This window comes from Cervus elaphus, chromosome 20, assembly GCF_910594005.1.
Source record: "Cervus elaphus chromosome 20, mCerEla1.1, whole genome shotgun sequence".
NCBI classification, from domain to species: Eukaryota; Metazoa; Chordata; class Mammalia; order Artiodactyla; family Cervidae; genus Cervus; species Cervus elaphus.
This window is the reverse complement of record NC_057834.1, coordinates 24845678-24859374: the sequence shown is the minus strand read 5'-3', so window position 1 is coordinate 24859374 and position 13697 is coordinate 24845678. Positions and strand designations below refer to the sequence as shown.

General features: G+C 47.4%; 1 protein-coding gene across 2 annotated transcripts in view; it reads right to left on the bottom strand.

The window, feature by feature from the left end:
• Positions 1–13175, bottom strand: part of RCSD1 (RCSD domain containing 1) — a 72822-nt gene extending 59647 nt beyond the window's left edge. Inside the window, exon 1 of one of the 2 annotated variants that reach the window (XM_043876466.1) lies at positions 12971–13175. In XM_043876466.1, coding sequence (XP_043732401.1) covers positions 12971–12976 — 6 coding nt within the window. In that variant the 5' untranslated portion in view covers positions 12977–13175. The remainder of the gene's footprint in view (positions 1–12970) is intronic. The other variant, XM_043876465.1, reaches the window with a different exon arrangement.
• Positions 13176–13697: the final 522 nt, after the last annotated feature.

The following is a 13697-nucleotide window of genomic DNA, read 5'->3' as shown; positions in this document are numbered from 1 at the left end:
CAGAGTTCCAAAGAATAGCAAGGAGAGATAAGAAAGCCTTCTTCAGTGATCAGTGCAAAGAAATAGAGGAAAACAATAAAATAGGAAAGACTAGAGATCTCTTCAAGAAAATTAGAGATACCAAGGGAACATTTTATGCAAAGATGGACACAATAAAGGACAGAAATGGTATGGACCTAACAGAAGCAGAAGATATTAAGAAGAGGTAGCAAGAATACAAAGAACTATACAAAAAAGATCTTCATGACCCAGATAACCACAATGGTGTGATCACTCACCTAGAGCCAGACATCCTGGAATGCAAAGTTAAGTGGGCCTTAGGAAGCATAACTATGAACAAAGCTAGTGGAGGTGATAGAATTCCAGTTGAGCTATTTCAAATCCTACAAGATGATTCTGTGAAAGTGCTGCACTCAATATGCCAGCAAATTTGGAAAACTCAGCAGAGGCCACGGGACTGGAAAAGGTCCATTTTCATTCCAGTCCCAAAGAAAGGCAATGCCAAAGAATGCTCAAACTACCACACAATTGTACTCATCTCACACGCTAGTAAAGGAATGCTCAAAATTCTCCAAGCCAGGCTTCAACAGTACATGAACTGTGAACTTCCAGATGTTCAAGCTGGATTTAGAAAAGGCAGAGGAACCAGAGACAAAATTGCCAACATTCGTTGGGTCATCGTAAAAGCAAGAGAGTTCCAGAAAAAACATCTATTTCTGCTTCATTGACTATGTGAAAGCTTTTGACTGTGTGGATCACAACAAACTGTGGAAAATTCCTAAAGAGATGGGAATACCAGACCACCTGACCTGGCTCTTGAGAAATCTGTATGCAGGTCAGGAAGCAACAGTTAGAACTGGGCATGGAACAACAGACTGGTTCCAAACAGGGAAAAGAGTACGTCAAGGCTGTATATTGTCACCCTGCTTATTTAACTTATATGCAGAGTACATCATGAGAAATGCTGGGCTGGAGGAAGCACAAGCTGGAATAAAGATTGCAAGGAGAAATATCAATAACCTCAGATATGCAGATGACACCACACTTATGGCAGAAAGCGAAGAGGAACTAAACAGCCTCTTGATGAAAGTGAAAGAGGAGAGTGAATAAGTTGGCTTGAAAGTCAACATTTAGAAAACTAAGATCATGGCATCCAGTCCCATTACTTCATGGCAAATAGATGGGGAAATAGCAGAAACAGTGAGAGACTTTATTTTGGGGGGTTCCAAAATCACTGGAGATGGTGACTGTAGCCATGAAATTAAAAGACACTTACTCCTTGGAAGAAAAGTTATGGCCAACCTAGACAGCATATTAAAAATTAGAGACATAACTTTGCCAACAAAGGTCTGTCTAGTCAAAGCTATGGTTTTTCCAGTAGTCATGTATAGATGTGAGAGTTGGACTATAAAGAAATATGTTTACCCATAGATACAGGGCATATATTCACCCCCTGACTTCTCTTTCAAATCTACCTGCCCCTCTTAGTCATACCTCAGAGCATGAGTAACAACTAAAATCACTAAAAGTGTTTTTTTTTTATGCTTGCAAAGCAGCTTTTGTTTTAATCAGGAAGAACACCTCTGACCACAAGAGTAGTGTAAGTCTCGAGTGAGCCCTGAGTGAGCACAGATTAATGCTTTCTTCCTCAGCCTTCACATCTTTGTCAACCTGAAAGACACAACAGTCTAACTTCCAGACTAGCTCAAAGGTCATCTGCTCTGTGAAGTCTTCTAAGATTTCACCAGGACCTGAATGATGTTCAGGAAACATGTCAAGCTCTCTCATCACTTGAGGCATGTGGGAGGCCTGCACTTCCTCCTCCCTGTGGTTGAGCTGAATGTGGTTAGTTCCAATCCTTTCAGGCCGGAGTCATGGCCAGGACAAGTCCTCCAGAGCTCTTCCCCCATCTGCTGTGACAACTGATAATGTGCTTTATGGTAGCTGCTCTGTCAACCAGGGTTCCAGGAGGACAACAACAACATTAAGCAGAGCCCCCAGGCATCGCCTCACAGAGTGAGAAACAGCTTTCATTCTTTTCAGCCACTAAGACTATGGAATTGTCTTATAGTGACACCAGCTGCCTGGACTGCTACCTGTCCTCACTAGTCCAATCAGACTGTTTACACACTGCCTTTACAGGGCCAATCACACTGTTCTGTAATCATTGCTTTTATTTCACCCCAGACTGTGCAGATCTTGAGAACAGGTACTGTGTCTTATAAATTCTCATCTGGTAACTGCTCAGTTGTGTTGTTTCATTGCTAAGTTGTGTAAGCTCTTTTGTAACTCCATGGACTGCAGCCCTCCAGGCTCCTCCACTTGTGGGATTTCCCAGGCAAGAATACAGGAGTGGTTTGCCATTTCCTTCTCCAGAGGATCTTCCTGACCCAGCGATCAAACTTGCATCTCCTTCACTGGCAGGTGGATTCTTCTTTTTGTTTTTAACACTTTAATTAATTAATTTATTTATTTTAGCTCATTTTATTTTTAATTTTATTTATTTTTGGCTATGTTGGGTCTTTTTAAAAAATTCTATTTATTTTTAATTGAAGGATAATTGCTTTACAATATTGTGTTGGTTTCTGCCATATATTAACATGAATCAGCCATAGGTATACATATGTCCCCTCCCTCCCACCTACCACCCCATCCCACCTTTCTAGGTTGTCACAGAGCCCCAGTTTGGGTCATACAGCAAACTGGCTATCAATTTTACGTAAGATAGTGTACATATTTCTATATTATTCTCTCCATTCATTCTACCCTCTCCTTCCCCCACCCTCTGCCCACCACCAGTGTTCACAAATCTATTCTCTGTGTTTCCAAAACTGGCAGGCAGATTCTTTATCACTGAGCCACCAGGGAAACTTAAATGAATCAATGGAAAAATGCATGAATAAGGTATTTGATAACTGAATATCAAATGAGATCATATAAAATATAATTCTATAATCTTGCTAGACACAATCCTCTCTGAAGGTAGAGATGATCCCACATAATCTTAAGTAGCTCTTCTCAACCTGCTGACACCATAGTTATCCCATGGGAAAGGGACCAGAGCAGAGAGAGACGGCTCTTATGGCTCCATGGAGAGGAGCCCCAGCCCTGCAGACCCTAAAAGCCCCATGGAGAGGAGCTCCAGCACTGCAGACCCTCACAACCCCCATGGAGGGCAGCCCCAGCCCTGCAGACCCTCATGGCCCCATGGAGAGCAGCCCCAGCCCTGCAGACTCTCACGGCCCCATGGAGAGGAGCCCCAGCCCTGCAGACCCTCACAACCCCCATGGAGAGCAGCCCCAGCCCTGCAGACCCTCACGGCCCCATGGAGAGGAGCTCCAGCCCTGCAGACCCTCACAACCCCCATGGAGAGCAGCCCCAGCCCTGCAGACCCTCACGGCCCCATGGAGAGGAGCCCCAGCCCTGCAGACCCTCACAACCCCCATGGAGAGCAGCCCCAGCCCTGCAGACCCTCACGGCCCCATGGAGAGGAGCTCCAGCCCTGCAGACCCTCACAACCCCCATGGAGAGCAGCCCCAGCCCTGCAGACCCTCACGGCCCCATGGAGAGGAGCTCCAGCCCTGCAGACCCTCACAACCCCCATGGAGAGCAGCCCCAGCCCTGCAGACCCTCACAGCCCCCATGGAGAGGAGCCCCAGCCCTGCAGACCCTCACAACCCCCATGGAGAGCAGCCCCAGCCCTGCAGACCCTCACGGCCCCATGGAGAGGAGCTCCAGCCCTGCAGACCCTCACGGCCCCATGGAGAGCAGCCCCAGCCCTGCAGACCCTCACGGCCCCATGGAGAGGAGCTCCAGCACTGCAGGCCTCCTCCCTCCTCTCCCGACTGCAGCTCTGAGCAGAGAGGGCTCTGGCTGTCACTCATGCCAGTACAGTATATATATGTGTGTGGGCTACCCCAGAGGCAGGAAATTAGGCTCACAACAAGAATCAATGAATTGGCTGTTCATGGCAACCCACTCCAGTATGCTTGCCTGGGAAATGCCCTGGACAGAGGAGTCCCTGGGGTCATAAGAGTCGGACATGACTTAGTGACTACACCACCACTATTCACCCTCAGGACAGTAGGGGGAGGAGTGTCACAGGAGAGCCTAGCAATAATCAAGGCTTGACCTACCAAGCCCGAAGTCTCCTGCCCTTATAAAGAAGAGCAGGTTGACTGCTGTCATGAGCTAAATGGTGCCCCCCCCCCCTCAAATATATCACTTCCCAATCTCTGGAACCTGTAAATGTTACCTTATTTAGTAAAAGGATCTTTGCAGATGTAGTTAAGGATTCTGAGATGAGGAAATCATCCTGGTTTATCAGTGTGGGTCCTAAATCCAATGACACACAAGAGACTCACAGGGTAGAAGAGACTCACGAAGTAGCAGGTAAAGGGAACATGAGGCAAAGATTACAATGACCATAGCCAAGAAAGCTGGCAACCACCAGAAGTTCTAGAAGGTGTGGAATGGATTCTCCCCTAGGGTCTCCTGTGACATCATGGGTTCAGATATCTGGCCTCCAGAACTGTGAGAGAATAGATTTCTGAGACTGCATTTGTGGTCATGTGTTATGGCGGTCCTAGCAAACTCACGCATCTGCCAGCTCCACTGGCTTTAGAGGGTAACCCAGACTACTAGCATCCCTCTGAGTCTTCCACTCATCCCACATGGGCTTGGAATCATCCTTGTTCTTGTCCTCCCAAGTACTTCAATTTAGGCTTTTGTGGGGAGATTCAGGAATGACTAGGCGGCAGGGGCCAAAGACTCCTCCAGAAAGACCCTTTGAGGGTTGGAAGACCCATGCCGTACGCTCCCTAGTGGGGTGGCGCCCTCTTAAATTAAGAGATCTTAATTTAAGATCTCTTGGCACTTGTTGCTTAAGACAGTGATAATAATAGCTGCTCCTCTCTCTGCGCATCTCCTCCCACCCCCACCATCCCCCCAGTGGATTGCCAGATAAAACCTAGAAACCAAGCACCACTGGTATGGACTTGGAAAGCCTCAAGAAGACTGTACCCAGACATGTGGAGGCAATAAAGTAATTATGAACTTATTTAGACACACGGATCACACATGCCCTGTAGAAGGGAGGTTCCTGTGCTGGGAGCTAGAAGATCTTCATCTTAGTTCTGACTTTGCCACTAACTGACTTTAAGTGTGACCATCAGTATATCACTTATGTCAGTTTCCTCATTTTTTGGTCATGCCACACATTTTGTGGGATCTTAGCTCCCCAACCAGAATCAGGAATTGAACCCAGCCCCTCAGCAGTGAAAGCAAGGAGTCCTAATCACTGGACCACCAGGGAATCCCTCCTCATCTTTAGAATGAAGGGAATGAAAGAAACTGCTAATATTCCTTCTTGGTCTCAAAACTCTAAGCCATAAAAATGAATTTTTACTTAAACTTCCTTTTTGCCATAGACGTTGGCACTAGTTTCATTCAGAAACACAAGTGGAGCCTTTCAGAAGCCTATCAGATGTGTAGATGAGGACTCGGAGTAAATCTGTACCACACCTTAGAAGTCCCAAGCCTTGAGCCACTGGCCTCCCCAATGGCCTTCAGCTGGAAGAGAACTGGCCAGGTCAAGGGGCGTGTGGTCTCCCTGTCAGCACATGCCGTGGGCACTGTGTGGGCAGCCAGAGCCTCTCTATTACAGGAGGAAGAAACCGGGCCACAGGATCCCACCGAGTAGGGTGGGTTCAAATGCTGGCACTTATGGTAACCACCTTCCAGACCTTGGGCATACTGAATCCTCAGCACCCTCATCTATAAAACAGATGGAATAGGACTTTATGAAGTCCTTAGGACTTTATGAAGATTAAAAAGATAAACTTATGTAAAACATCTGCATATAGAAGGTGTTCAACAAGTGGATTGTAGAACATGGTTCAACAACCATGACAGCAAGCTTCAGGTTTCTCCTATGCTGACATCAGTATCAGTTCAGTTCAGTCACTCAGTCCTGTCCGACTCTTTGTGACCCCATGGACTGCAGCACATCAGCCTTCCCTGTCTATCACCAACTCCTGGAGCTTGCTCAAACTCATGTCCATCGAGTTGGTGATGCCATCCAACCATCTCATCCTCTGACATCCCCTTCTCCTCCTGCCCTCAATCTTTCCCAGCATCAAGGTCTTTTCCAATGAGTCAGCTCTTTGCATCAGGTGGCCAAAGTATTGGAGGTTTAGCTTCAGCATCAGTCCTTCCAATGAATATTCAGTACTGAATTATCAGTATGGATGCTGAGAAATGGATTTTGCACTATCCATCAAAACATATCTCGAAAGTAAGACAAGCCACGAATCTGAAGCTTGGGAATGTATTTCAGACATGGAGGTGGGGGTGGGGTGGCCCCATCAAGGTAGGAGAATTGTCCATTTGACTCATATGCTTGGAATAAACGATCACGGGTGAGGGTCTAGGAGTGAGGCCCCAAGGAAGCCAGAAGCCCTCTATGGCACGTTGTGAGATGTGAATTCTCGGTGACCTCTGGTGTGGGTGCTTGGGTTGTGTAACAGCAGTCACAAGTCTTGGCGTCTTGTTTCTGCTGCACTGTTTTGCTGGACCCAGCCTGAGCTGAGGCACGCGGCTTGTGCCTGTGCTGCCTTTGGACAGAGAGGAGAGATGTTGGCTTTTTGGAGCAGGCACAGGATGCGTGAACACAGTGTGAGGAGTGTAGGAGTGGGGCTGTAGGTGGATGTGTGAACTGAAAGAGGAGATTTTTTTGTGTGAATGTGGTTAATTCCCCAAGTCCTCTTTTTGTCAGATAAGACAGGAGGGCTGTGGGGGCGGCTTTGGTTGAGCTTGACCACAGGCATTCCCTTGGGGCCTGGGGTCTATTTCAAATTGGATTTCCTCCCCAGAGCTTTTAGGTGCAGGCTCTGGACTGAGTGTGCTACTCGTTGGGCTGAAATCCCCTGTTAGCTGTGCACCCCCGGTGCTGCCAGGGGCCCTTGGAAGAGCCCCACTTGTAGGGGAAATCCCCAGTAGAGGAAGCAAGTTTTGTCTAGCTCCCATTAGAGACGCTGACTTTGAATTCCCACACACCTGAGAACTTATCTTCAATCTTGTACTTTTTTTATGTTGTGTCATATGTGTATATTTTGTTTCCCCAAATAGAACAGAGGTCTTTTTATAACAGGAACTGTTAACTTTTATTTCTCTATATCCCCCATCTAGCTCCCCAGCTTCAAATACCTTTATCTTGATTTATTCTCCAGAAATGGCCTGCTTGTAACCCATACAGTGTTGTTTCCAGCATCAGTGCTTTGCTTGTCATTCCCTCCAACTAGAACGCACTTCCCAGTTTTCTGCACTTGGTCAACTCCTACCCATCCCTCCAGACTCCACGTAGAAACCGTCTCTCACAGGAAGCCCCTCTGAACCCTAGGCTGGGTACGATGCCTCTCCTCTGTCCACGGGAACTCAAACCCCTGTTCTGCATATGCCTATATGTGCTGGCCCCGCTCTTAGACCTGAGCTGTTCAGAGACCAGCAGGGTGAAACATTCATCTTCCTGTTTCCACTGCCTGGCAGGCAGTATGGCCTCAATGTATGTCTGCTGGACCTAATTAAAGAACTAGTGTGTTGTATGCTATGAATTATTATCGATTATTGAAGATCTACCTTAGGAAAGAGTTGTGATTGCTACCCCAAGGCCAGGAAGGTGGCTCTGATATGGTGCATGCATGTTCAAAATGCAGGGCTAGGGACATCTCGGCTGAAGAGAATGTCCAGCCCCAAGGTCTAGGACTTCTCAGTGCTTCCAGCCTGGGGGCCCCAACATCTCCACTGAGTATGGGCTCTGATGGCATCTCAGATGGTCATTATAGATGTAAAGGCCCTGAAAGCCCATCTCACCTCTCCTAGGGAGGTCCTGGGCCGCAATTGCAGAGGCCCATTCCCTCAAGATAAGGTTTGACTCATGCAAGACGAATCTCATAAGCTCAGCAGTCATTTCCCACAATTCCCAGGAGATAGATATTTAGGAAACCCAAAAGGAAAAAGATGGAGAGCTCAAACCGCAAAAGATCAGGGTATAAGGGCAGTGTCTGACTCAGGTAGATCCACTGGGTAGACGAGCTCCTCTAGAGCAATAATTCTGATGCTGTGACCAAGCCTTAGTACTGTGTTAGCAGTTTCATTATATCGTCTGCACAGAGTGATTAAAAACATCTACCTGACTCTGAAGGCCAAAATGAGGTGGCTATTTATTTTGTAATGAAACTGACCATTCTACCTCTTAAGGTTTAGGCTTAGAGAAAAACTAGGTGAGAGAAAAACTGCTAGCTTTCCAAAGGTTCAGTGGTGCCTAATTCCCTAGGCAGCCTCAATCTCCGTCTTGTTTTCTCCTTCACTATATGGCAGTTAGAGATCGTTTCATTCCACCCAGAGCTCTGAGATGTTTAGATTCTAATGAATTGAGTAGAGGTGGTCAAGCTGATTCTGCAAACCTAAAACTATTACTTTAGGATGGCAGATTTGCCTTCAGATTTCTCTGGAACCAAAACATTCTCTTGAGGCCTTGATAAGATTGCCGGGCAGCTGAGCTCCCAGCGTTCAGATTTCCCACGGAACCGCACTCGCCAGCTTCTGGCTCCCCTGGCCGTGAGCAGCCACGCTGTGTACTGGGCTCTGAAACCTGACTCTGCTCCGGGAATGCGTGCTCATCCCCTCCCGTGACAGCGCCCGGGCCCTTCCAGCCTGCCTGCTGGAACTTTCCCCTGTCATTGTGGTCCTGGGAATGGAAGTGTCTATTAGGAGGAAGCCAGTGGTACTTTGAGGGTCCCACAGAGTGGGAGCCAGACAGAAATGTGGGGGGTACTTGGGCAGGCCTGCAAGTCCACTGAGCCAAATTCCAGCTTTCAGAGGCCAAGCAAGCCCTTATTATGGCCAATATACGACTCAGTGAGAGGGTGGGTGGGTCCAAAACCAGCGAAGGCTGTTGCTGAAATTGTGGTAGAAAATATTTAATGAAGTATGGGAATTCTCTGGTGGTCCAATGGTTAGGACTCCAAGCTTCCTGGCACAACACCGCCCCCCCGCCCCCAATTAATGAAGTAAAAAGAAATTGGAAAGAGGAGGTTGCAAAATGAATACACTATATGTACCAGTATATACACATACACACATACCTGTCATTAGTAATACTGATAACCTGTGAGGACGACATGATAGCCTGAGAATATTTAACTAACATTCATCACACAAGATCCAGTACATAATAAATGCTCAATAAATACTGACTAAATGGATGAATGACAATATCTGGAAAGGACTGTGAAGTTACCTCAGAGAAAAGGGCTCATTAACTGTCTCCATCTAAATTAGAAATTCATTACATGTTCAGTGGTAAAATTAAACCTTTTAAAATACTCTCAGGTTATCCGGTAGTACCTACAACTTGTATTTAAGCAACTAAGAGTACTGGTTTGACTTTGAGGTACAAAGTCTCCAGCTCTTTCTTTTCTATACACTTCTCCATTCTGAGTTCCTATCCAGAGTAACTTCACCTATCATCTCTTCTAGAGAAGAATCATACTTTCATCATAAGAGGCCTGTACTTCTCATGGTAGGCTGGACATTCCTGGTTAGAACAACCTAAACCAACATATCTAAACCTTGTTGTTGCTGTTTTAACTGATTTTCTCCCATCTTCAACCATTTATTTACTCATTCAACAAGCATTTGAGTGCCATCAGGCACTAGATATATATGGCCCCTGTCCTTGAGGAATTTTCCAGGGAGAGAACCAGGTAAGCAGACAGTTACAGGTCTGTCTAGTACTCTAATTCAGTTTGAAAAAAGTGTCCTGAGTGTGCTGTAGAGTCTGAGGGCATCTGTGCAGGCTTCCCAAGGTGGAGATATTTGAGCTGCAGACTGAGAGGGGAAGAGTTCTCTGTTTCTGTTAATTCATTTATCAAGCAAGCTCGTCTCAAGAAATTATATGATGATCTAGGCCCTGTGCAAACTTCTGGAGACCTAAAGACCAGTAAGACAGTCGCTGACTACAAAAGGCTTATTACAGAGGTGTAAAACCAGTACCGCCACTCTCCTTGGCAACTCAGAGAACCCTACTCACCTGGGCACCCTGACGAGCTCAAACGCAGAATCATTTCCAGTTTCTTATAGAACACATGGTCTTTATTCTTCCATTTTTTTTCCTTCTTGCTCTCTCAAAGTCAGAATATGCCTGGACTCTCAGAGTAGCTCTTGAGTCTGGTTTCCTTGTTCACTCTATACACTGGCATTTCTGCCATATCATCCCTGCTCCAAGGTGGATGTCATCTTACTCAACACCACTCAGAGTTTCTTACTGTCCAAGGAGCAGAATCCAGGGCCATCCACTATCTGGCTTTGAGGGCTGCAGCTAGCCTCTGTCTGAATCAGAAAAAGGCATCCCTTTGGGGTACAGCTAGGCAAGGAGAGTTTTTACAAAGAAAAGTAATCCTTTCTTCCAGGTGGCTTGAATTCCAGCTCCCACTCACCCACTTGGTCAGCATTCACTATACTCGGAGGCCCTGTGGTTTTTATCTTATTACTTTCATTTTTTTTTCTCTCTCTGCTTCTTCATCTTCCTTTCCAACCAACTGGCTTACTTTCCTGCACAAAGCTGGCATATTCTTCGCGCAACCACTTCTTATGGCTTCTCCTCCTCACCACCCACCTTTCTTTTAAGACTTCTTTTGAGTCTTACCCAGAAATGTAAGAAATACTGAAATACTATAAAATTTAGGGTCTGCAAATGCCATACCTTAAGGCACTTATGCATTTGAAAATTATGCACATGACAAGTTAGTCTTATTTTCCCTATTGGATTGTGAGCTTTTAAAAGGCATCTATCTTGTTTATTCCAGAGGGCTTAAAGAGGGCTGAAGTAATGATTGATATTGTTGATAACAGTAAAGTAACTTAAAAAAAAAAGATTCCCCAAAGACTTCCAAAAGTTAAATGGGTCCTAGAGAATGAATGTCGAGTAAGTCTTATTGGCCTGGTTATAAATTACTAGTACTGGGAAGTAATGTAGCTCCATTTCTCATCAAATATAATGGCATGTCTCAAAAGTGGGTTTCACCTCTCAAAAGAGTTTTACCCAGAGATTTTTCAGAAATTCCCAAATCCCACTCCTGCATATCATGTCCCACCATGAAAAAGTTCACTTCCTGGCTAAGAAATGTCACGTCTCCAGCCTCTTGGTTTCCTCTTTACTTCCTTTACCAGTGTTAGCTGTTGGAGTGCTTTTTTTCAAGCATTTTGACAAGAGAACTTCAAAAGCAGTCACTGCCAGCCAGCAAATCCATGCCCTGGACAGACTCCTCAGTGTGAACCGACATGCTTCTGTTCATAGACTGGAGGATCTTCTCTTTTCACCACTCACTTCTCTTTTCACCCCCTCTCTTCTCGCTTCCACACAGGAAGCTGCCCGGGCGAGTTGCAGGGCCTCTGCCGCACGCTGTTCCTTCCTCAACTGAAGCAGCAAGTGCCTGTGAGAGGATCCCCATCTTCTGAGAGCAAATCTGGCCCTCCAACAGTAAGCAATTTGCTTCTAAGCCTAAGACTCGCTCTGCTATTACCTCCCGTCCATTTCCGCAGGAGATTAAAGAGGTCCTAAATTACACTGCACCTCTAGCTAAGGCCCGAGGCACCCTGTACTGTCAGAAGAGGAAACCAACTCTTAAAGCACCTTCTCCGGGAATCTTCTTTGTTCGTATGGGCATTCCCAGAGCTATCTCCTTTCTTGGTTCTGAAGCTGCAGCCAGAAAAGATCTCGTTGCCCTCGGCTATCTTTGAGTAGACTGGTGAACACCCATTGCTGGGTTTCCCTTCCACCCTTTCCGAACCCTAATCTGCGCGGAGTTTCCCCAGTTTACAGATGTTTCCAGAGGGTCCATCTTAGCCTCCGGTGGATCCCACGGGCCCCTGTACTTTATAAAGACTCTCTGAAGGTAAGACAACAGATAGAGCTGGACCCTTGACTGCAACTGCCCAGGACAGACCTATTGCCCACACAGAGAAGTCCCAGCCCTTTGCAGGCAGGGGGATTGCTTAGAAGAGCCAGCCCAAGTTCTGGTGTAGAGCAGCAGCGGGCAAGAGTTAGCAGAAACGTGAGTCTGAAGAGTGCTGACGGCAGCACTGGGAGCAGCAGTTCAGCTTTTGAAAACGGTGGAAATCACCTTTGCTTTTCTTCTTTTTAAAAGCAAGCCTAAATCTAGCTAAAATAGACTTAGGGCTAAATGTCAGGTCTATTTCAAGGGGAAAATCTATGGGAGCCTCAAAATATGGAAAAGGCAGTGAGGAGGGGAATACACTGGCCACTCCTCCACTGGAGGGTGGTTCCTGGCTCCCACTGGCTGGAACTGTCCCAGGAAAACCCCAGGCAGAGCAGTGGTGGGCCTCACCCTGGAGCCCCCCACAGACATGTAGCCAGCACACCCCAGTGCATGCAGGGACATACAGGAAAGTCTCAAGTTTGATCAGAAATAGTGCCATTTGCCCATGAGGGGGGCTTTCCAGAAAGTTCTGAAAAATGTGACAGGCAAAAGTGGGACTTGAGAAGCAAGAGGGCGACTGGACTTTTAAAAGTTCAATTTTCATCGAAAAGGGAAGCGCATAGACGAGCTGTGCCTCAGGGTAACAGCTCTGTTTCTCTTTCAATATTCATCTCTTCAGATCCTGCGGCTTCTGATTTCTAAAGAGGTTTTGCTCACACATTTGTCCATTTACAAAGTCTACAGCACCTAACTATTTTTTTCCCCTTCTGAAGCATGTTAAGTCCCTAAGCAAAATAGCTGAGCCTCTAGAAAGGCCCCTCCCCTCTCCCCGAGGTCTTCCCGGCCGACTCCCTGCCCGCCGGGAGGGGTCCCCTAGGAAAGGCCAGGGGCTAGCCTCCGGAGTGCCGCAGCGCTCAGCCTCGTTCGTGCTCCCTGCTCGGAGCCTGCTCGCGCGCCACGGGATCCTTTACCTCCATGTCCTTCAGGTGCCGACTCAGCGCCGACGGCGCGCGTTCGCTCCGTCACGGCTTCTCGATCCCCGCTCCGCGCTCTGCTCCCGCCTGGACCGGGTTCGGCTCCGGCGGGCACAGCGCAAGTGAGCGGCTGCGCGCCCGGCTCGCCGGCTGCAGGACTGACGGCTGGCCGCCCCAGCCCCGCGCTAGAGAACTAGGAAGGAGGAGGAGGAGGAGGGAGGGGAGGGGAGAGAGAGGAGGCGGGGAGGGTGGGGAGCTGGGGAAGGAGGCCAGCGATCAGGGTTTAAATTTAGACACAAATCTAAACAGATACTGTCCCCTCCCGGGGCAGGACTCAAGCGAGGGAGCCACGACTCCATTAATCTGCCCAAACATGGGGATGGGACCGTCGTTTGGCCCCTCTTTCTCGTGAAGTTCCTCCAGGACCCTGGTCTTTGCTCGGTGTCTTTCCTCAACCTCTGCCCCCCTTTAACATCTCTTCTTTCTTTTCGCTTGCCCTAAAAATTACAGTGGTTCTTTCATTCTTTTTATCTCCCCTCTTTTCTATTTACTTCTTTTATAGACATCTCTACCCCTGTCTCTGCTCATTTAAAAAGAAATGCATTCGCCGGATACCTGGTTTTCCCAGCGCTCCTGGGCGGAGAAGGAGGACCCTCGCTGAGGGTAAATGGTTCTCCCACTCCCCTCCTCCCCGCCCCTCAGAGACTGTTCAGGCAGTGCCTCC